This window comes from Carassius auratus, chromosome 31 (assembly GCF_003368295.1).
Source record: "Carassius auratus strain Wakin chromosome 31, ASM336829v1, whole genome shotgun sequence".
Taxonomy (NCBI): domain Eukaryota; kingdom Metazoa; phylum Chordata; class Actinopteri; order Cypriniformes; family Cyprinidae; genus Carassius; species Carassius auratus.
Genome location: NC_039273.1, coordinates 16,138,253 through 16,163,102, shown reverse-complemented (window position 1 = coordinate 16,163,102; position 24,850 = coordinate 16,138,253). Strand labels below are relative to the sequence as shown.

Below are 24,850 nucleotides of genomic sequence, written 5' to 3'. Positions count from 1 at the left end.
GCCATTTGGTAACTTTATGAAGGCCTTTGTGGCCTTTATGAAGGCATTCCTGTCTCTCACAGGAAATGAGGAATAAATAAGGATGTCCACTTTATACTTTTCCAGCTCTGAACTTCTCGTGAAAAGGCTCGACCTTCACTATGACTTCAGTGCATCTGCTTCAGACTGAATTCCTCCTGACTGCAAAACTATGCGGACTCCAGAAACTTCACTTGCAATTACAAAGACAAATGAGTTTAGCCGAATGCCAGTGGGTGTTGCAGTCCTGAAGAGGATTACTTAGTTTTACCTGAGAACAGATGAGCTGTAGATTAAGTAACTTCATAGGGTCTGTCCCCTCGTCATTAGGAGACATTATATTACACGTAAAGTGTGTTTATCAAAAGAAAATAATTGATAAAAGGTTTATGGATGACATTTCTGTTTCATACAATCAGTGGTATGACCATCTAGCTTTTAAACTGAAATCCACTGTTACTGAATGATTCCACCAATAATTTCTGCTTTCTTTTTCAACAAGAGCAACATGGGGTATAGGTACTCTTCTGCTGGAAAAAGAACCTTGCATTGCATGGCAAAGTCTCAATGGATCTCCTAGCATAATAACTTACTTTTGATTCATTATACTACATTTCAGCACATGGCCTCCCCCCCCCACAAGTAGTGTATAGTCAGAGCATTTCCCCCCAATTTTTTTGTTACAGTCTGGCATTAAGGTCTTTTGGTCTTCAACCGTAAGGAGTAAATATCTCCACTAGGTGGAGACAAAGAAGATCAAGATGAAGAAATCACAGTCCAGTTTCTCCAGCAGTATTTTGGCTTAGAAGCAAGTTTGTGCACATCCAGACAAAAGCACATTAACACAAATTTGGTAGGAGACATTCAAACAAAGTCTCAGTCTCCTCGTCACTCTGACCTGATTATGTTGTGTAATTAACAGTAGAGTGGCAGATCCTGTTTGATGTTCTGTTTATTGTCACCCGGGCCACATTTTTATCTGACATGGTTTGTCACACTGGTACCTCATTTCTGTAGAAAATGAAGTGAAGAAGGATTGCAACCTTTTCCACTCTTCTTTTCAAAGATTATGTAGAGAAGGATACAAATTCAAAAAGGTTTGGAACTGTTGATAATGGAAAACCTTATAGTTTGTTGTAGACTTTATGGAGATGCAGTATTTTGAGGATGGATACAACCAGCAGCGTTCAAATCGGTATAGTGTGTGCTTATCATCCTTCTCAAGTCTACAGATTAATGATTTTCCCTTCAGTGCTTCGTGTCACACTCAGCTAATCTGAGCACTGGAGAACATACTGATTTATAGCATGGGCAACCTTTCTTCTGTCCTTAAATTCTACAGTGTCCTTTTCAATGTCCATCTTTGCTAACTGAGGGAAATTGATGCACTTACTGTATACACAACTATTACAAAGGGTGAAAACATTTACTGATGTTTGAGAATTAAACGAAATGTCTTATATACTGCATACATTTGATACTCTATGAACCCAAAACACAGCATGGCACTGTTCTTATATAACTCCTTATATAACCAACCAAACTCGTTTGTTTGGTTATCAGTCATGACAAGACCGCAAAATTCAAACAACACAGCTTTTATTGTCTTAAACAATCAATGTAAACCAGAACCACTTACTCTGTACACTCTGTTCAAAATGTTTTGGGAGTGTAATATTTCAGAGACATAAAGAGCAACAAGAAAATGCATTTTTTGGTATTTTACAAAGATTCAAGCAACACCCATCAAGTAAACAACATAACTTAGAAAATAGCCCACATGCAAAACAACTGCACAGAGGTCATTACTCCAATACCCTGACATGTGACTTTGGTTAACGTAAGTGGGAACTGATCTGTCTTTCTCCCCAAAACAAATAAGCACCAAAGAAAGGAAGAAATGATGCAGTAGTCCAAAGAGTCATATGAAAACACTGGCTGTATTCCAGTCCACAGGCCATCAGTGATGTGTCTCCAGCTCCACGATGGTCCACTCGCCCTGTGGAGATGCAGCATCCTCGGAAGAGAAGCTGGTCACAGTGATGCTGGTGGTGGAGTCCTCCAGTGGAGAAATAAGCTCAGCCCAGCGCTTTAATGTGTCCTTTTCGTGATACAAGTAGTCCTGTTCATTCAAGCTGTCTCGAGACAAGGACAGCGTCTGCTTGATCAAGTACTGTGAAAGGTTTAAATCCTCTGGGACTGAGTTTATGATGCCCAGATTGGATTCTTGGTTAGACAGTAGCTGTCGAAGCAGACTCCAGTCTTTCTCTGCAAACTTACTGTCTTCATTGTCCACTTCCTCTTTATTGTCCATGGTCTCCACACCTTTACCCTCCTGATGTGCCTCCTGCTGCTGGGGATCATTGCTCCTGTCAGCATCCATGCTTTGTTCAAGGGCCGCTCCGAGGTCCCTCTCATAAATGGGAGACAGGGCTTTAGATGGCCGCCGGTCATGTGTGCAGGTTTGAGCCAATGCGTCACAACCATCAAAGTCCCCTAAAAATAATTGACAATACTGCACAATGACCAACTGTTTTATTCTTAAGTGGGCTTAAAAAAAAGGAATTTTATTGAAGACGTGTTGTTTCTAGCTTCAAGTGATGTATGTACAAAAACACCCCTAGTGCAACTCTGTCCTCCATGATGTAGTTAAGACAAACTTGTAGTATGAATCCTTTTAAAGATTAAACAGATAAAAAAAAATATACTTAAGCAGTTAGCACTTTTCACTTATTAATCAAGATTCGATTCATTGACACATGCATTGCAATTCAGCAGATGTGCAAATCCAAAGTTTTCAATGGAACAACTCTTGACCTTCCATGTCATCAATGGAGCAACTTCTGAATTTAGGAAAAGGATGGACAGCTGCCATAAAGGTGATGCACAGAGGAAAGCCCACACCAAGTCTCTTTTGTTCACAAGTACTATAACAGTAAAAGGCATGTTTTGCTAGCCACTGTATCTTCAGCATAACTTAAGTTTCATTCACATACAAAAGATGAATTCTATAGCGTTTTAATTTGTCTTAAAGTCTTAACTTAAAGATACACTGAAAATATAAGGGCCATACTGGCAAAAGAGTGCTCATTGCTTTACTAGGCAAGAAACAGTTTTTGTAAAAACAAAACAAAAAAACAACCTTTAACAGTGACTGTTATCATGATACTAGTGTGAAAAAAGAGACATGAGGACCTTGAGATTGTTTTTCTAGAAACACAACATACAGAAAAAATGACTAGTTCTACAGAAATCTACAGCATACAAATCTAGAGTTGACAAAATGGTTAACTACTGCAGAACTACAAATGTTGTGATATATTGTGACTGAGAAATAAAGAAATATATCAAACAAAAACACAAAAATGGATACAAACATAGATAGAATTTCATAAATGAACAAAATCAATAACAAAACCCAGTATTAGCATGCAAGATTTCCTGGTTTGGTGACTTAACAGACAAAGCCAAACAACATGGCCCTTGCAGAAGGTGTAGTCCTTTATGTGTATTATATTAAAAGGAAACTTAGCTCACTGTATAAATATATATCTTACGGAAAAGTCAACATATTGGTGTATGAGGAAGAAGCCTATGAGGAAGAAGCTTACTATTCAGTATGGATAATGACAAAACAAAGCAAAAAAATCTACTGAGAAGTGCACTGATACAACTGTGACTGCCCAGCCATGCCACATACCGTAACAGACTTAACCACACACATATATATATATATTTTATTGTATGCATGTAAACTTGTTAGTTGAGTTATTTAGGGCATAGTGCCTCAGAGAAGGCAGTTTAGTTGTGTGTATCACTTATTGAAATATTAGATTGCAAAGGATAGACATTTAAAAAAGGAAGGTGGAAAAGGAGGCAGTAGTGTGCTACTATCGAAATCAATGAGCTATCAAGCTTTACCCCATTGAAGATGACTGGAAGTCAAAGGAATTGTCTGAAAATTTATGCTGGATGGATCAGGATGGAAGACTGTGAGTGGGTGTTTCTGAGGCTGCAGTCAGGGGAGATGGGCTCTAACATTATACATTACCTGATGGAGAGTGTGCAGGTGAGCTCACAGTCAGCTGCGGCTCAGGTAAGTCTAGCCACAAGTCAGCTTTTCTGCTGTCTATATGTTTGGACTGGAGATTGCCATATTGTTCCACCAGCCGGAGGTCCAGGTGACTAGGGCGCTCCTGAGCAGGAACATCACTGGCGTCTTTGTCTTGCACAGGGGCATCTGAATGATTGCATGCACTATCCTCCTGTGGAGATCCCCGGGCCTCTGTCAGGAATACCGTGGGTTTGGGCTCCTTTTCATTTTCCTGGTGGTTGGAGATATGGTTACCCCTCACTCCGTTTGTGGTTTGCTGGGAGCAGTAGTCTGTTTGAGAATTGCGAGGTTCACTGTCAAAGACATCGCCATGTGTAAAGGAATCACTTGACTGGTGTGTCACAGTCTGGGCGCCTCCTTCTTCACATCCAAGTTCCTCACACTCATCCACCGAGATTAAAACAGAGCGACGGAAGTTGGAAGCTGAATGGTACTCTGGTTGCTCATTCTCTTGTTCTCCAGGATCTTCAAATGCAAGGTTGACAATACCTTGAAACAGTGGCGGTGGCTCGGCAATTGGGGGAGCCACTCTCCTCGGTAACACCTCAACTTCCGATCTTTCATCTTCAGTCTCCTCTTCCTCTTCTTCTTCTTCTTCTTCTTCAGAGGAGAAAAGCTGGTGGTCTGGGACACCCTTCAAGTTTTTTAATGTAGTGTCCATTTCACAAGGTTCCTCCTCCATTGGCACCTCATCCTTTCTAATCCAAGATCGTGGTCTTTGATGCCCTACCTCTTCTTCACTTGTAGTCTCTACCTCTTGTCCTCTGAACCGTACTTCCACACAAAGTCCAGCCACGCTCTCGTACATCTTGAGCTCCTCAGGTGTGCTGGTGTCACTGCTGCTGCGACCCAGGAAGTCAGGGCAACGCATGGTCCCACACTTTGAAATCCCACGCTCACGGGAACAACAGTCATCATCCTGCGAGCCACCAGCATCATAATCCTCTGACTGTGGCTTTATGTCATCAGAAGAAGTAGTGGCACTGCCAGTCTCTGACTCTGGGCTAACTTGGGGATGAAGCCTATTCCATGAGTCCTCTAGGTTTGTCTTAATGCTCCCTAGACTGCAAGGTTTATCAAGAGGGAGGTCTGAGTCCTTTGAAGAGTTTAAGGAATTGAGGCTTCGGTCTGGTCCTGTGAAATTTGGTGGAATGGCATTGTCTGTGGCCAATTTATTTCTGCTTACCTCACTCGGTCCAGAAATATATGTATGTATTTCCGGAGTTACTGATTTAGTCTTCATCTCTTTGCTACTTAATTTACTCACTAGATCACTGCTTTTCTCCATATCTTGAACCTTAGTGGAAGTTGCTGATATAACCTTGGGGACTGCTTCTGGCTGGTCTGGTGAAGCTTGGCTGACTAGTGAATGCTGTTCAAGGGAAGGAACAACTTTGGAACTCTCCAGAGAAGATGTAAACAGTTCCTTGCTTCTCGTCTCACCATCAACAGAAGCTGGATTCAACTGATGAGTGACCTTTTTTAAGTCTGGATGTTTAGGGCTGGATACCAAATCTTTCACAGCAATGCCTGGCTTTTTACAGGCAACTGGGGTTGGGTTTTTGACCGCCCCTGAGGATTTTAGAGATGATTTTGTTGGAAGTGTATTTGCAGCCTTCTGTTTAGGTCCTGTTTTGTTTGGGGCAGCAGGTGAATGCCTGGAGGAAGACGCGGAAGCTTTGACACTGGGCTTTGATTCAGGAATGGCTTTTGGGGTCTTCTTTGTAGTTGCAGGTTTAGATATATCTTTCTCTACCTCTTTTCTTGGGGAGGCAGGCTTTCTAGAGGTACCAGGTCTGGATGATCCAGGTCTGGATGAAGCTGTTTAAAAGAGGAAACAGACACGACTTGAACTTGTTGCTGTTTATTAGTTCCTTCGATTATTAGTTCCTAATTATTATTAGATCTGAAATCTGAGTATTACTTACCATGGTTCTCTGAAAGGCCTGACACGGTGCTTCTGCTCTTTGGATCTGTGCGGGATGCAGGAATTCCAGGTATTGCACGGCTGGTTATGATAGGTTTAGTCTTGCTTGACTTGTAAGAGGGGCTGTAACAACACGATGAAGAACCAAAGATTATCAGATGGAAGAAAGTGGAGATTGTGGTACAATTGTGAGGATCCCAGCCTGGTTGTTCACAGAACAACTCACCTGCTAGTCTTGTCAGTGTCTGTTTTTTGAGCAGGTTTGGTCAGAGGAGATTTTGTTGTTGCCTTGGCTTGAAGTTTTGACCTGAGACCTACAATTTAAAAGGATTATAGAGCTTTTACAACAAGACAACATTTTAATAAATGGCATTGCATGTTGACAATACAGAATATAGTTATTTAAAAAGTATTTAAAGCTAATAATTTAAAACATGTTGTCTAATGTATAGCCCATTAATCTAATTAAACAGAGCATTATCCATCACAATCCTGATCTCAACACACACACACACACACACACACAAAAAGATTTGTGATATTTGTTGTACCTTTTTGTAAACTGGTATATGTCCTGCAGAACTTCTGTGCGATCTTATCCTTAAGAACTGTCCAGCAAGGTAACAGCCATGTACAAATTTAGTAGTGCTAAGCAGCTTAATGACGAGCTAACTCTGGCATACCCTGCTAAAACCTACTCTGCTGAGCAAAGACTCTCCGAGTGATGCCAGCTAATGAGCAGGGAAAAGTGGAGAGCTATCTACACTTTTATCAGGATTTCAAGATTCAGAATTTTCTCACCCTCTCAACTGCAGTACATTCCTTCTCTCCCCATCCTTCCTTTTCTCTTCTAATTACCTAACATTTATTGAAGCACAGATCATACTATTAAATTAACTTTTACTTACAGGGACAGAAGAGTAAACCTGAGTGGGTTATCTCAAATATAAGCAGCTAATCTGAGAAACCGAGGATATCTACTTGACTTACACAGATTTAAAAGTTCTTTCAGGTCTGATTTTCTGCTCAAACCATTTTACTGGCTCTGGCTTTTCACAGTAAAACAAGGACTAACTTGAGATTTAGTAGAGTTTTATTAAGTGACATGTGGTGTGAAGGTAATTATGAATCAAGTTAAATTTACCTGTCGGGGTACTGTGGCCATTCTTTCTTGGACTCCCAGCACTGTTGTCTGGTGAGGTGCTGCCAGAGTTAGATGGGGTATTCTGAGCATTGCTGGCCGATTCCTGAGGCAGGTCCTTCCCTGACATTGTGTCCCTCTGCACTTTTACTCCTTTAGTCTGGCCTGCCGAGAGATCAGACCCAGCAGAGGAAGACTTTGGCCTTGCTCCTGGGTTTGGCTTCCTGTCCAGCACTGTCTTCCTTGTGGGTGAACCTTGGGCACCTGAAGTGGTGGAATTCTCCCGTGGAGCACCACCGGCAGTGCCATTCAACACTGGTTTAACAGTAGACGTAGTCTTGGTTTTAGCTGGCGTTTGAGTTGGCTTAACCTTATCACTTTTACTTCTGACTGAGGCATTGTTACTAGCTTTTGTTTTCCCAGGAGCCGTGTGAGCTGTTGGCCCTAGAGCATCAGACTTCATGGTGCCTGATGCTGCAGCTACAGATTTTGCAGGGGAAGCACGTGGACCCTGTGATACCTTTATTGGAGGATGAGTAGGGCTATCACATGGAGATGAAGTGCCCGAGAGGCATTTTGTAGGTTTCTGTTGCAGAAGGGAGAGAGACCGAGAGAGAAAGAAAGACTGTGATGGCTTTGCTCATTGTTAATCAGATCAGCAACCCATTTGATACAGTAATCTCAGACATATAAGACTATAGCACAAAACCAGAATCTTTGGATTAAAAGCTAAAAAGCACATTCTTCAAAAAAAGAACAGCTCTTTCCTTAGCCCAAGGTCTCTTTATCCATTTCACCTTGGTCATATATACATATTATTTTTTAAAGCTAAGTAATTTTTTTTTTTTTTTTCAACGGGTCTTGTCAAGCCAGTAGTTCATATCTATATTCTGGCACGAAAACAATTGCATATTAATGTGTCAGAAAGAGAAACATTCACATTTTTTACTTTTTATGGGCTACAAGGCCATCCTTATTGTTGAGCTCTGACAACAGCAGCTTAAAGATTCATAGTGAATACTGTAATACAGATCTTATATGATTGTCATCCTTAAAGAACAGGAGTCTTATAAAGACTAAAAAAAGCGAACAAATATTTACCATCTCTTTAAGGAAATATTTTTTGCCAGTCACTTTATTTATAGTGGTAAACCAATATTGGGTATTTTAATGGCTGATGCTGATATAGATATCTAGAAAGCAGAATGTCTGAAATAATGCAGATAGATACATTTTATAATTTAATGAAAGCAAATAGGACTGTTGAATTTACTTTAAAAAAAAAATTTTTTTTACATAATATTTACTCAATATAATAATTATAATAATAAAAAAAAGAATATAAAAAATATTACTTCTGATTATTATTTGACGCAGACAACCTCAAAATGACTAAATATTGGCTGATTAATCAACCTGGGCCAAACTTTCTGTATATAGCCTATCGTTTTTTCACAGTTTAGCAACAGAATAAAAGATTACCTGAGAGCTGGTGAGCACAGGTTTTTTTTCCAAACCGTCCACAGTCTCCTTTATCAAGAGCAGCTGAGAGGGTTGGTGGAGGGAGGAAGAAAATAAAGGCTAATTTTAGATTACAGACAGCTTCAGTTTAATTAGAACATCCACTCATGCATAATCAACATTTGCCAAACATTTCCTCAATCAGACATGTAAATACTTGCAGACTTGCAATCAGTCACAACAACCCCAATCAGTAAAAGTGGCAGTGCAGTTCTGCAGAGAACAACTGATTTCATACTCCTTTAGCGCAGATCTAGCCTTTGATCATCTCACAGCTTATCCAGAGCATTCTTTAAATCAGCATGGAAAGAAACTTTAAAAAAATAACTAAATATCTAAGATTCCTTCTCTGCAATACAACTGAGCTCTGAATTCTCTGCTGTCAACGTCCAAAACCAAATCATAGATCAAATATCTTCGGTGAAAGAATGCAGCTTGAGTTTTTGTGTTTGCTGTTGCACGGTGTTAAGCTTTGCATTTGCATGCCTTTACATATGTGAGGGAAATCAGAATGACAGCACGACCATGACACCCAAAGCAATGCATAATTAATGCGCTAACATATATATTTCCACCTGCAGAATACAACAACACAAAACCCATTGTATCTAATCGTGAACCCAATTCCACAACCCCCTCTGTGTGGAAATGTTTTGATGCAACTGTATTCTAGCTCTCAATGTTCAAAGCATCCGTTCTGATGGTTGTGCTGGTGGACTGACAGGAGCTGGAGGTTATCCATTGGGGTGTCTCTCACTAGCACTGGCTACCCACTATCCATGCAAAAAAAAAAAATACACTCCCCTCCTCCTCCACACATGAACATGACTGCTGCATGGTTTTGAACACTGAGCCTCTATTGAAAGCTGACCATTTCTTATGTTTTTTCTCTCTTTACCATCTTCCCACATTGTTTACATTTCCAGTCCTCTTTCTTTTTCTATTGCTAGATTCTTACCTTTTCTCCTTCCTCTGCTTACCTGCGAGTATTTATCTGTGTTGTAGTGCGTCTCATCCTTGAGTGTGCCGCACTGCAAAGAAGGACTGAAGCAGGAAGGTCCAGAGCTTTGTGCGCAGCGAACACAGCTCACGTCTGAATGGCTACCGGAGGGACAGAATGAGTGAGAGAGGGTGAGCAAGTCAGTCAGAGAAAAAGAGAGAGAGAAGGAGGGAGGATACAACAGCAGGAGAACAGGAGCGAATCGGCAGCTGCTTCAAAGGCTGGTTGTCTTGGCGACCGATCGCCATTGCCTCCCTCTATCCTTAACAGGATCCTCTCCAGCTAAATGGATAATGTCACTAGCAGACGTCTCTGTTCCCGCCATCTGCACCGAATGTTCATTAAAAAATAACCATCTTTATTCTACTTTCCATCCACAGACCATTTCTCCCCCTGTCCCTCCCCGCTTTCCTCTATAATGGACAAAGAGCCAGATTAGACATGGCCACACCCAGACTCTTGGTCGTTCTCAGATTAATCCATTCTGCCATTTCCCCTGGGATGTGAATTAACTCACAAAAAGACAGGAAGTGACAGAGATGGGCAGAGAGAAATCAAGAAAAACAGAAAATGACAGAATGAGACCAAGCCACGAGAGGTGGAGGTTTTAACCATAACCTTTTCTATTTGTAGTGTCACATTACTTTAATCCAGCATGGCCACGTACAATATAGGCGAGTTTAAGGATCAAATGAAGTGCCTTATACACACGCCATTAAAGGAGTCATATGATGCAATTTCACGTTTTCCTTTCTCTTTGCAGTGTTACAAGCTGTTTATACATAGATAAGATCCATAAAGTTGCAAAGACTAAAGTCTTAAACCTAAAGAGATATTCTTTATAAAAGTTAAGACTCTTCCACGCCCTCCTAAAACACCTCATTTAAACACGCCCCAACATGTCTACATCACTGTGTGGGAAGATTTGCATAACACCGCCCAAATGTTTACGCAAAGAAAGAAGGCGTAACTTTTATTCTCGCTGTAGTATTATTTCCATCGCCGCCATGTGGTGGAGACGCTGTGTGTTTCGTTGTGAAAGCAAAACTATTTTGTTTGGTCTTCCAAAAGAAGACACAACTAGAAATCGGTGGTTATGTTGTATTTACAACACTGTTCCAGAACAATTTAACTTAAATATTTGTTTGTGTTTGGAACGCATTTAACAGAGGACTGTTTCCTGAACCTACAATGCTGGCTGTTCTGACTCACAACTTGTAAGTATGTTTCATATTTAAAGGATTTAAATCAAATATAAAAGAATAATGATCTTTTTAGCAACATCATATGACCCCTTTAAATAGAGAGAATGTTCTCATTCTCATTGATGAAGCACAGAAAATCTATTCCAGTATTTTAATAACTACACCAAAGATGCAGTTAAAGGGTTAGTTCATCGAAAAACTAACTTTCGATGAACTAACCCTTAAACAGATTAAAATCAACATGAAATAATAATGTAGTGCATGTTATTCCAAATTAAAAAATACATAAAAATGTTTTAAATTCTTTATGAAAAAGTAATGACTTTAAATCTGAAATGGCTGTTCTTTTCAAATCCCACTTAGTTTTACATCAACTTTTACTCCAACCCCCAACCACTATTCTGTATGTCCATTCTTTGAATATCCTATTTCAGTTGTAGGTAAGTCAGATTACAAAAGTAAAAACATTATGTAAATGTATGTACATGTACTGTTAATATGGAAGTAACCGTCTTTCAGTATGCAAATCAATACAAAAGATTTTAATGATGTATTCATCAGATCTGCTTTATACTGACTAAAATAGAACAGGCAGTTCTGATCCGGATTGCTTAATAAAACAATGTTTGAATAAAATCTGTGTAACCATATAATAAAATACGGCATACAGGTATAGTTACGGATTAAAGAGTTTTATTCCACTGCATAAGAGGTATACATAATAAGAGGTATTCCATTGCATTTCGTGCCTAATTTCTGACAAACAGCGAACTGGAAGTCATTCACTTCTGATGGAGAGTAGTATGGGAGCTGTGTGAAGTTCTGACCATATGCGTATTCAGAATTTTCGGACCAGAGGTTTGTGTGCATTCAAATATTTAAACTTTTGTTGCTAGACCACATATGACCGTCTGACTAGATGTGATGTTTTAAAATCCAAACTATGAGTGCAACGTGAAAACAACTGATATTTTTGCAATAAAATAGGGTTTCTTTTAAACACTGTTTCTGTAAAATAAATAATTATATTCAAAATAATAATTTGATAAATATTTGCGGAAACCTAAAATGCTTTTCTTTCAAAAGAATTAGCCCTTTCCGTTGTTTTGTGTGGATATAGGACGCCGTCTTGTTTGGATCAATAAAAATAAATGATTCATTCACTAAATGATCTGGGTTGTAATTAAATGCCGGCTTGTAGTGTTCTGTTTCTTAGTTTACCTTCACTTCCACCTGATTGGCTTGATCTTCTGTGATAAAGTCTACCTCAGTCGGGTCACCACTCAGTCGGTTCACAGCAGTAAAGAGGTCACAGCAGTTGTCCACAGTGACACACTTCCGCACGGCTATGCACACCTTCCTCAGTAGTGCAGGGTCATGTGTGAACTCCTCTCTCTGCAAGGGATGCGTCTGACTGTCATAGCTGACCAGACATCTTATATCTCATGCCTAAACATCGTCGACTGGTCGTACCCTTTGGAGATCGTGGAAGGCAGCGGTGTGTGTGACCTGGGGCAGGTGTGTAACAATCATCTGCAGACACTCTTCTTGCAGTTCACTAGCCAGACTCAGCACCTGCTTGGCCCATTTTACCTCCGGCAGGCTGCCAATCAGCTGCTCGCTCCAGATGCTACACTCTGCACCGTCTGAAACACATCACAATATTACACACATATACTCTGAACCATCTGGAAAAACATCATCATAAACACTGTCTCATTCATAGAATCCATCTTCCCCGCTTCCTCTGACACATGCTGCTTGCACTGTGAGTGACTGCAAATTTCCTAGTGTAATCCAATTTGCTTCAGCAGTGGTTTACATCAAGGCTGGAAATCAGGAGGGGGAAACCCAGTGTTATACAACCACACTTGGCCGGCTGCAGCTGCTGAAGTTCTGGGTCTGTGTGTCTGTGTGTGTGCGTGAGAGAGACATTTATGGTCTGCCAGACTATGGGTTAAGTGAATGAGCTTTTTGTGCATTTAACGCGCACACACACAAAAAAACACTCAATCAAGTCCTCTAATTGCTCTTTAGTCAATAGCCATCCTCAAAACAGAGGCCAAGGCTCATCTCAACAATGTCTTATTGTATAGGATGCAGACAAAATCAGTATTACAGGTCGACCGATATATCTATACATAAAATGTGACATTTTAGCATGCAAATGAAGAGGAAAACAGATATCAGCCCTAAAAATCAGCAGCACATATCGACCATCGGCTGACCCTGACCTCTAAACATCGGCATCGGCTACAGAAAAACCCATATAGTTCGATTTCTAATAGGAATCATAACTTAAGAATGATTTCTGAAGAATCATGACACGCTGAAGACTGCTGTAATGGCAGCTGAAAATTCAGCTTTAACATCACAAAAAATAAAATTAAATAAAAAACTTTAATCAAATCTTTCTTATACTTAAACAGTCAAATTATTCTGAAAGATCAGAGGGAGTAAACACATTCATCTTTCATCTAGGATGAGATTACTGACTGAAAGGACACAAACTAGTCTGGTCTTAAAGCTGGTCTTCTTGAAAAGTGGGTCTGAGAATTTAGAGACTCTGAAGCACAAGCAGAAACAGCTTTTCATGAATTGTGAGAGGGCTGTCAAACACTATGCTTCCTGACTTACGCTGTCTCCTACTACTGCTTTTGTATCAAATGGCTCATGACAAGCTGTGTAAACAAGGCATGAGTCTGCTGCAGTGCTTCTATTTGTAAGAGAAGTAGAAAAAATGGCAAAATATAGCTGAAGAAAGAGATGTTACACCCATATCTGAGGAACTTAAACGGGAGGAATCCTCATCTGGAGCCACACCAGAGGGATAGGACCATGTGCTTTTGGCTGACAAATTAAATGCTCTAAAAAACTGAACCAATGCCCAGACTTTCCTCGCTCACAAATACAAATCACATAATTTGTCCCTAAAGGCTTATAAATGACAAGATGATGGTGCTATCTGACAATAGACTTGCCACTTAACAGGACTATTTACACTCCTCACCTCTAATAGATTAAATGTGTGTGCCGTGAACCCATCCTCTCTCTTACCTTGAGGAAAAAGTGGCAATAGTCCCGAGTCAGGACCATCTCGCACATGTCTTTCAGCCCCTCCAGGCCTAACATATCTGCTGCTAACACAACCTTACTGAAATCAAAGGCAAACACACACATCTTGACATTTCTGCTAAATAACAGCATTGCATTTTGCATTTAGAACATTGGTAAAGAGGAAATGTCACTACAGAGGGTCTTTACCTGACATTGGTTCCTGGTGGGAAGTCTAGAATGGCACCATACATGATATGAAGCAGAAGCTCCATTTCATCTGGACCCAGACTGATAGAAAAAAAAAAAATCTGATTATACGATATTTTACAAACTCCACAAGACAGGGCTAATATTTTTATGATGAGACTTTATTTGTTTACATTACTTAATGCATTTTATAATATTTTTTTTTAACATAAATCTATGTTTGTTAATGTTACGTAGTACAAAACTATGAATACTGAGGTAGTAAGGGTACTAAGTTTTTTTTTATTTTATTTTTTTTATCTGCTGTTCCATTAAGTTATTTGCAAAATACAATTTTCAGTTCAGAGATCAAACTATCAGAGCAAACTCCAAAGATGATGATCTGATGAGTGTACTATCGATATTAATAAGAATAAAAATACACCTTTTTCCATATATTGAGCTACAAAAGAAAGCTACAAAATAGTATTATGTTATCCTGCTCTTTGACCATTTACAGTAAGAGTTAATGTGGTTATCAACTGTTGTAAAAGTAGCCTGCAGTATCAAGTTTAATATGTATGGTGAGCAAATAACATTACTAGGTGCTCTGAGCCTCAAGAGTTTCTAGTAAGAGAAATCTGTACAAGAGGGACTGACAAAAGCTACATAGAGTTTATTTTGATAACTGACTGGCCATACAGTATCATTCACGCATACTTTCAAAGTATTTGATATTTGTACTATAGTGCAATCATATATCTCACGTTGGTGGGTGTCCTGCATAACCTATGCAGAGTGACACATTGACACAAACTCTCCATCCAGCTGCCACACAACATTGCTCGGAAATACTCTGAGTGTGCACATAGAATGGCTCTGTGGGAAAGGAGAAACACACATATACACAGACAGACAACGTCAGCTTCCCCTATCACTCACACACGCCTCACACCACATTACCTCGGCTCAATATTTTCAGCCCCAGGAGATGTATGTCAATGTGTGTATTTTTGTGTATTATTCATTGACTGATATGTTTGGGGACGTAGGAAAAAAATATATAAAAATAAAGGAGACCTCATGAAATTGGGCAAGGGAGATGTAATTGTTTATTTAAGCATTTTTTAGAAAATGATGACGACTGTGGCTCATAACCAAAAGACCTGATTACCTAGGTATTAACATTGTCCTAAAGATAAAGAAATAGAAAAATCATTTAAAGATCTAGTTCTAAACAAACGTTCCAAGTTTTGCAGAACTGATCTGCTATGATGGAGATCAAGTACTGCCAATACCCACAGACATGCTGCAAGCATGTGAGACACACTGATAGCATATATAAAATGACCCATAGCAGATCTACAGAAGTGGAGCTGGGGAAGGAGGAGGGTTTCTGATAGCACACTGCAATACGTCCCTACAGCAAACACTAAACCAATTTTTTTAAATATTGATTAACAAGATCACTGCCTACTGAGGCCAGTCAGTTTGTGCCTTGTAGTGAATGATATGAAAGCTACTGTAGCAGACTGCATTAAGGATAACTGTCTGCGCCGCCTAGAGTTTACACAACTAGATATTTTTAAAGAAAAAAATAACAAAAAATTATGCTTAATATAACTACGTTAGAGGGTATAATGGTACACATAATTTCACCCCAAAAAATTGTATGGGTACACGTGTGTGCCAAAAGAATACAGTATTGTTTGAACCACTGCATGTGAGGAACTTCCCTGTGTTTATAACATAATGTATCATAATGAAAAAATGGCGCACACAGACCAGCTGCAGGAAAATTGCATTATGCAATCTATTTTTAATATTAGATGTGCTTTATGCATTTGAATTGTATTTTTCTCTGCAAACAACTTACTTGTTTAGCTGTAAGTGTTACAAATTCATGCATTCATTTCCATTTTGCATAAAAACCCATCCTGACAGCAAGCAAGTCTTTGAAATATTTTTTTTTGATTTAACCCCACTGTACTGAACCATATTGACCCATAAAATGGTTCAACAAAACAAAAATGCAAATTTAAGAGGTGTATCAAGTAATTTCATTGTGTATTCAAACATAAATTACATTTTATGTACTTTTTAATAAATGAATAGACCAAAAAAAAAAAAAAAAAAAATCTCTGACACATTTACCTATGAGAAATCTTCATCAAGTGTGCATTTTTATGTACTGTTCATGAAGAATAGCATTAACTTTCCATAAAAATGTTAATCTAACCAATTTATGAGGCAACAGGCTTGTGTTATCAAACTGCATTCCCCATTATCCTCTACACCAGCACATGGATGATAAAATAAATAGATAATGCATAAATTACACTGTGACGAGTGGGGCGGGGCCGAGAGACGTGGGAACGAGGAGTGAGGCCAGGTGTAGTGATTAGAGATGAGCTACACCTGCGACCCACCACCGGTCTCGAGTCCCACGTAGGAGATGGAAGGATATAAAACTGGAGCGACGAAAGTGAAGGACGAGAGAGGACCAGGCCTGGGCAATATTTTTTGTTTGCTTTTTATTTATGCACACCAGTCGTCCGTGAGGGGCTGGTGAGCTGTTTTGTGTTTATTTTGAATATTAAAATGATGTTTTGATTGTGCGCCGGTTCCCGCCTCCTTCTTCCCGATGTATATGGAGATAATATCATTACATTCACACTTAATGCACAACCTTTGCTCTTCATTTGTTGCACTAAGTCATAATTACAATTTCTAAAGCCATAAGTAGAAACTGCCCTGAAGGCAGAATTACATAGAGCTGGAGACACTTCATATGCTCTACAGTCTTTCTTTTGTCCCACATCTTCTTTTCCCTCCCAGTTTCCTTTATCTCTCTCTCAGCCACCAGCTCTATTATTCTCCATCTGCCATAAACATTCACTATAAATAGATTCTATTTTCTAATGTGTCATTAGCTCCTGGTCTCCTCTCAGAACAAAATGCAGCTTTCACAGTGATGAAAGAGGGAGGCTAAAAATAAAACTGTCTACAATTTATTTTAATTTTTTTTTTTTTTTTTTGGCCTTTTCAATTTTGTTCTTACTTGATGAAATAGACAGTGGCAGCGACGGATCTATTTCAGGGGAAGCATCTCCAATTGCTGTCCATTTAATTCATTTGTCAGACAGCCCTCAGATGCACGCTCCACTCTATTGCTTTCTCACAGCTTGATATCCATTCCAGTAAAATGATAAAACAAAATCCCACTAGAACTGCTATGAAATGCCTGAAAGTGTCACACCTAAAGCAAAAATATTACCAATGGACCAATGGTAATCAAACTGTATTTAACTGACGATACACACTTTTATCCACTGACCTACAAAGTTCAATGATAGTCAATGGCTGTTAAAGACACTAACAAATTGGATATGTAATTTCAGTAATTTCAGTTTCAAATTATAAAATTAATTATATATATATATATATATATATATATATATATATATATATATATATATATGTACAAGGTCTATTTCATATTCATAAGCTGGCATGAAAGTTAAGCACTTTAAATGGGTAATAAGATTAATTGCTCCATCAATATTTTAATATTGTTTTATGTAAAAAAAACTAAATAAATAAATAAAAAGATGAACGCTTTATTTTTTATCTTTATTTCCCCCAAAATTGTCATTTAAATGATTTTTGGACATTTGCAATTGAAATGTTATCATTTAATTATTATTTATTTTTTTTAGATTAGAAAAATCCATATTATTAATTAATCTACTTGAAAGCATAATTTTAAATTATTTGTACAAGGCCCATTAAATATTCATTAGTTAGCCATGCATGAAGTTCCACGAGCACATCTGTGCAAACCAACCCCAAACTGTCCCCAATAATTATTTAAAACAGTTATGCTAATGTTTAAGTTTAAGTTATGCTAATGTACCTGCTTTATAGTGAATTATAGCTGATTATATAGCACTTCATTCTGTATTGGTGTGTCCATAAGAGGCACATGTGTGTTATGAAAGATCCTCTTCATGGGAAATGTATGGACAGATGAGGATGAGGGGGGGTTGATGTAAGTGAATTGGAGATGAGACAGGGATTATCAGTGCTGTTTTTGCTGTTTGCCAAGACAGAACTGCTTGTGATTCCAGCAAACCCATCGTTTCATCACAATTTCACCATAAAGTTAAGCACTTCAACCATAACTCCTTCAAAAGCAGCCAGAAGACTTGGAGTTATGATTGACGATCAGCTGACTTTCCGATCCTGCAGATTTGCTTTATTCAACATCAAGAAGATCAAGCCCTTTCTTTCGGAACATGCTGCACAACTCCTAATGTTGCCAAAAAGCCAAAAAGAATACACATCACACCTCTGTTTATCAATTTGCACTGGCTTCCAATAGCTGCTCTAATAAAATTCAAGGCATTGATGTTTGCCTACAAAACTACCACTGACTCTGCACCAATTAACCTAAATTTGTTGCTTCAGACTTATATGCCCTCTAGAAGCTTACGTTCTGCAAGGGAACGTCGCTTGATTATGCCATCCCAAAGAAGCACAGAGTCACTTTTACGGACTTTTAAATAAAATGTTCCCTCCTGGTGGAATGACCTCCCCAACTCAAGTCCTTAGCCATCTTCAAGAATAGACTTAAAACACATCTCTTCCATCTTTATTTGACTCTCTAACTTTAGCACTCACTACTCTAATTCTATTCTTTAAAAATATATATATAGCTACCTTTCTAATCTTTTTGTATTCTATTTTCTTTCCATTTATTATGCAGTTATGTGTGTATGTGTGTGTGTGTGTGTGTGTGTACTTGTTTTTCTATTCTGGTGGGGACTTAAACCTGAATACACACAGACTCATGGGGACTCGTGTCACGGTGGGGACCTAAATTGAGGTCCCCACGGGTAAACAAGCTAATAAATTACACAGAATGAAGTTTCTTGAAAATCTAAAAATGCAGAAAGTTTCCTGTGAGGGTTAGGTTTAGGGGTAGGGTTGGTGTAGGGCGATAGAAAATACGTCTGTACAGTATAAAACCCATTACATCTATGGAGAGTCCCCACAAGGATAGCTGACCAGACATGTGTGTGTGTATGTGTGTGTGTGTGTGTGTGTAAAAAAAACCTCTTACACTAGCTTGCTCTAATTCTTTTTTTTATTCTATCTGTTTTGTTTTTATTTATTATATTATTTAAAAGCCCATACTTTGTGTACTGTGTTAACCTAACTGAGACTTGTTATAGCATTGCTCTTTTTGTTGTTTTTGATTGTTTCCACTGTCCTCATTTGTAAGTCGCTTTGGATAAAAGCATCTGCTAAATGAATACATGTAAATGTAATGTAAATGTTTAGGTGTGTGTATCCTGCAGTGAGACGGACAGATCTGCAGCAGTCACCTCAGGTCTGACATACTGATCAGGACTGCAGACGTCTTTCTCCATCCATAGAGCCCAAACCTGCAGAGATGCTGCTCCCGGCTGACGATGAGGGAGAGCCTGGTGCTATAGTAAAAGGTCACGGCACCTGCTATAACCTCTGCAGCACCAAACAAAGGTGCTACCGAAATTCTCAATGACAGAAAACCACACAGATACAACAGTGTTGTAATTCATCTTCTGAACATGACCTGTGTGTTGCACCCGCATATCATCAGAGATGAATCACTATAGTGTGCTGTTTGCAAAATAATTTGTTTTGTAAATGGTTTTCAATGCTAGATTAGATTTGCAAAGTAAAACTGTTTTCTTTTTAGATTGGTTTCGCCTTTACTGCCTCATGAAGTAGTAAACTGTAATTCTGCCACCTTCTGGGCATTTATGATTTAGCAACATAAACAGACTTCACTGAAGTCAGACCATCATGCACTGATTGAAAATTAGGGATGCACATGACAAGGCATCGACTGATATTATAGATTTTTTTTTTTCTCTATCAGCATTAAGCTATATTGCAATTACATTTACTGATAAAAATGTATAGAGTAACCTACAAAGGTGTGGATATCATTTATGTGTCGTCTGAAGATTTTTGATCCAGTCACTGTGCACAACTCATACTCCGCTCTCACTCTGTTGTCAGTTAATGTGACACGTGAACTTGCGCCTCGACTTTTTTGTCAGTTCAACTGTGATAAGAGTTTACGGTTTCATTTGCATTGCCTTCGCTGATATTACTTTACTTACTATCTCTATGTTTACAGTTGATAGATCCTATTACACAAAAATTGGATAGATCCTATTGCACAAAAATCCTATTCTCCAAAAATGGGATTTTCCTGATATATATGATATACTGATTTCATATAGAAAAACAAAGAAGTATCTCAAGTCATGTAATTAGATTTTTTTTCGCACATTAGCACAATTTTAAGTTTAAATGAAAATGAATACCAGCTTTACAAGCAGATACAAGCAACTGATTAAATATATGCAAGAGCTGCAGAAAGCTGATTGTGATTATTTTACCTGTGTACTGAAAAGACTCTGTCTGCCACCTGGATGCTGATGTTAGACATATCGGCCCTCTGATACAGAGCCAAAAGATCTGCCCCAAGCCTCGATGCTGGCTCTAAATGCTCTGAACCTGACAAACAAACAAAAATTAAGTGGAATGAGTGAAACGGCCTCAGCGTATAATGGTGCCTCTTACTTTCCACAAACAGACATCTGCACTAGTGCAGCTCCAGTGGGCAGAACATTATAGTAAAGAAAGAAAGAAATACAGTTTCGGGATCAAATCAGTAATAAAAAAATATGTAAGTTGTATCTGGAAAAGGTTTCCTTACCTGAGTCAGAGCTGACCTTAGAGTCAACATCACGGTCGTCAGCAGCAGTGTCGTTCACGACCAGCGAGTGACCGTTGTGTAGTATATTTACGGTGCTATTCTCCTTTACCAGGCACTTGTCTTCTGTGTACAGTTTTCTGTTACCGAAAGTGCAACATCGAATATTTTACCAAGCATATAAAGCTCAAGACTTGTACAAGACTGATCCATTGTTTGAATTTTGATATTTTACATTTTTAAAGGATGAAAAACACCTTTCATTTGAATGTAATTAAAAATAGTAATAATCAAGCTGATGTAGAGGAATATAGAAAATGCATTATGTACTGTATAAAGTCCTTGAGGGCTGCAGATTCAATCCCCTGCAGGTGAATGACAGGTGTAGATGCTCCGGTTCCCTGCAGGAGGTGAGGAGCTCGGGCCAGCAGCACTGCCCTGTGGGCCTTCAGCCGAACAGCAGAACCCACACACAGAGTGACGTCAGTCTCCAGCTCCTCCTGCAGCAGCCTGTTAGAGAGAGACATCATCAAAATAACATAAAACCAAACGCAGCAGTTCTTTTACTGGAATAGCATTTTGTCAGAAACCCTTGCTATTTTGCCACAAACAGCAAAACACTGTCGAGAGATTATTTAATGCTACCTAATAGGTGTCAATATGCAAAATTAATGTAGCCAAGTGGTTCAAAATCTGGGCTGAAAATCTAAATTCTTCATCTAACAATTTCACTAGAACTGCTGTATAAACAGACACACATTTCTATTCTAAGGTGTTACAGAAGCCTGTTTCCTCCTGAGTTTAAAATAGGAAAAAGTCACACTATGAGATATGAAGTTGAAATTCTGAAATAATTTTCAATTATGAGAATTAAAAATAAGAAGTAAAGTCAGTCTGTGAGACACAAAGTCACAATTTTGAGATATAAAGCTGCAAAAAAATAAAAATAATAATTTAATTATTTTTTGTACTAGCCATAGACGGGCTTCTACAGTACTGCAGCATAAAAAGTCCAAGAAAGAAGATAGGAAAGGAAAACTATTATTAGGTATCATTTATACAGGAGCTACTAAATCTCTTCCCTCAACTTCACATCCACATCAACATCACTGTCATCATTTTGGCATCTTCTGCTGCAGTGAGACTAATCTAGGTGACCCAGAATCCTAAGATGCCCTAGGCCTTTATGCTGGGTGTTGGTGTGAAACGGAAAAAGGCCTTTGATGTTCTCAAGTCCCGTTTCATCTCTGCTCCTGTTCTTTGTCTCCCAGATCCGGAACGGCAATTCATTGTTGAGGTGGATGCCTCTGATGTCGGGGTAGGCGCGGTCCTGTCCCAGCGGTCCCCCAAGGATGGGAAGGCTTCTTTTCTCACCGTCTGAGCCTGGCCAAGCGAAATTATGACATAGGTAACAGGGAGCTGCTGGCAGTCAGGCTGGCCTTGGGGGAGTGGCGCCACTGGTTGGAGTGCGCAGCATTGCCCTTTTTGGTCTGGACAGATCACAAGAATTTAGAATATCTGTTCTGCCAAAAGTTTGAATGCTCGCCAGGCCCGCTGGGCACTTTTTTTTTTGGACGGTTTAATGTCTCCCTCTCGTTTTGGCCAGGATCCAAGAATGTTAAACCTGATGCCCTTTCTCGTTTGTTCGGGGATCCCAGGGAGGATGTGAGTCCCAGGACCATTCTCTCCAGAGAGGTGGTGGTGGGGTCCCTTTCTTGGGATGTCGAGCAACAGGTGCGGGAGGGGGAGGTCCCAAGGGGGTGTCCGGGGGGTCGGTTGTTTGTACCGGCTGCGCTGCATCCTGAGGTCCTTTGGTGGGGTCATGAGTCCAGAGTAGCCTATCATCCAGGGGTTCGGAGATCTCTGGCTGCCATCCGTCAGCAATTTTGGTGGCCATCCATGGTCCAAGATGTTAGTCAGTTTGTGTTGGTTTGCGCACAGAATAAGACTTCTAACCAGTCTCCTGTTGGTCTGTTACAGCCTCTACCCATTCCCTCTCGTCCATGGTCACATCTGGCCCTTGATTTCGTCACTGGCCTTCCCCCATCGAGAGGTTACACCGTTATTCTGACGGTGGAGGACCGCTTCTCCAAGGCGGCCCATTTTATCCCCTTACCCAAACTCCCCTCCGCCAAGGAGACCGCTCAGGTGTCCGTGGAACACGTCTTCCACATCCATGGTCTTCCAGTTGATGTCTCTGACAGAGGACCACAATTTGTTTCCCAGTTTTGGAGCAAATTCTGTGGACTCTACGAGTCTGTCATCAGGCAACTGGAGGAGGGCTGAGGAGGCCTTGGCCCGGGTTCCAGATGGATCAAAATGGTGGCTGACCGTCACTGGACACCGGCCCCCACCTTTGCAGTCAAAAGGTATGGCTTTCCACCAAGGACCTGCCTCTCCGGGTGCCTTCTCTTAAGCTGGCCCCCTTGTTTATTGGGCCATAACGCATCACCAAGGTTCTGAGTCCAGTGGCAGTGTGGCTTAAGCTTCCCCCCACGCTTGGTCGGGTTCACTCTGTCTTTCACGTGTCCAGGGTTAACCCTGAGTTCAGCCCCCCAACCCCAATTAAACCCGTTGTTTCTTCCCCTATACCCCCTTCCCCCCTTCGTCTAGTGGATGGTACTCCAGTTTACACTGTGAGAAAGCTTTTCGATGTTAGACGCCGTGGTAGGTGTTTTCAGTATCTGGTGGACTGGGAGGGCTACGGTCATGAGGAGAGGAGTTGGATTCCAGCTCGGGATATTCTGGACCAGACTCTGATTGAGGAATTCCGCCAGCGACGAGGTGAGCCCCTCCCAGTTGCGTCTGGTGGCGCTGCTGGAGGGTGGGGGGTGTACTGTCATGACTTAGGTCTGAGTTGTTGAGTTTTTGTCTTGTTGTCTGTGTGCCTAGTCTCTGAACACATGGGTTTTGTTTTGGCAGCTCATGTGTTCTGCGGCCAGTGTTGTTCCTTCCCCCTCCCACTCATTATCCTTAATACTCTGTGTTCTGTCACACCTGTAGCCACTCTTTCCTCATTAGCTCTCCTCTATTTTAGCTCCTCTCGTGCTCTGTCTTTTGTCAGACCATTGTAAGTTGTTTAATGCTTCGCTGGTGACTGGTCTTGTTTGCCTAGTCCTGCCATGTTATGTTGTCTTAGGCTCCAATTGTTTTCGATTTTTGTTTTTGTCTGGAACTGTTCGCTCTCATCCTGTCAGACTTCTGCTTCCGGCCCTGGCATCTTTTTTCTGTTGGGAAAAAACAGAAAAAAAAAAAAAAAAAGCCCCCCCCCCCCAAGTCTTAACTCCAGCCCATTTCTGCACTCTATAGTCTCATTCGGGGAGTTTGGTGGGCCTTCCATGCTGTGTCCCAAGGAGGCTCAGATCGACGTGACTTTGACGTGCATCCCCAGTGATGCTCTGGTTGATGTGACTTTGACGTTGCATCACGGAAGGCGCTAGGACCGGTCGGCCCTGTGCTCTTGGAGTGCTCATTCATTTGTTTTCCCTGTTTGCCCAGTGAGGGAGAATTAAACTTTTTGTTACCTGCAATTGAATCCTGACAGCTAGTTAGTCCTTATTCATTATATATATATATATATATATATATATATATATATATATATATATATATATATATTATATATAATGTTGCATTGCCAGGTAAAGCCAAACTGAATAACTGCCTTGTGTAAAATGTATGCTCATGGGGAGATATAGTGTTAATACCATGTTTTTGAGAAATTAATACCATATAATATGTACCTTGAAGTAACATGTATATGGTTTATAAAGACCGTATTTATTCAGTACCATGGTATTTAGTATCATATTACCATCTGATAGCATAATTTTTTTTACTTTACATTTAGTCATTTAGCAGACACTTTCATCCAAAGCAACTTCCAAATAAGGTTTGAATAAAATT

The 24,850-nt window shown here is 39.9% G+C and overlaps 1 protein-coding gene across 2 annotated transcripts; it reads right to left on the bottom strand.

The window, feature by feature from the left end:
• Window positions 1-1,615: 1,615 nt before the first annotated feature.
• LOC113050661 (AP2-interacting clathrin-endocytosis protein-like) lies at window positions 1,616-12,541 on the bottom strand. Of its 2 annotated transcripts, XM_026213870.1 has the most exons (8): window positions 12,148-12,541; window positions 9,702-9,822; window positions 8,683-8,745; window positions 7,204-7,786; window positions 6,286-6,373; window positions 6,061-6,182; window positions 4,070-5,953; window positions 1,616-2,514 (listed from the first exon to the last, which is right to left on the bottom strand). In XM_026213870.1, the coding sequence occupies exons 4-8, from the start codon at window positions 7,661-7,663 to the stop codon at window positions 1,979-1,981; spliced, it is 3,090 nt and encodes a 1,029-aa protein (XP_026069655.1). In that variant the 5' UTR covers window positions 7,664-7,786; window positions 8,683-8,745; window positions 9,702-9,822; window positions 12,148-12,541; the 3' UTR covers window positions 1,616-1,978. The 2 variants fall into 2 exon arrangements, with proteins under 2 accessions (XP_026069655.1, XP_026069654.1); XM_026213869.1 differs by lacking the exon at window positions 12,148-12,541 and having other exon boundaries at window positions 9,702-10,428.
• Between the last annotated feature and the right edge of the window lie 12,309 nt (window positions 12,542-24,850).

What these genes read in the sequence shown, in the direction of transcription:
- LOC113050661 (XM_026213870.1), bottom strand. Translation starts at nt 7,663, where the DNA reads ATGAAGTCTGATGCTCTAGGGCCAACAGCTCACACGGCTCCTGGGAAA. An exon ending in TGGCCACAGTACCCCGACAG is followed by an intron (nt 6,374 to 7,203) that starts GTAAATTTAACT and finishes TTTAAATTGTAG; the next exon opens with GTCTCAGGTCAAAACTTCAA. An exon ending in GACACTGACAAGACTAGCAG is followed by an intron (nt 6,183 to 6,285) that starts GTGAGTTGTTCT and finishes GTGTTGTTACAG; the next exon opens with CCCCTCTTACAAGTCAAGCA.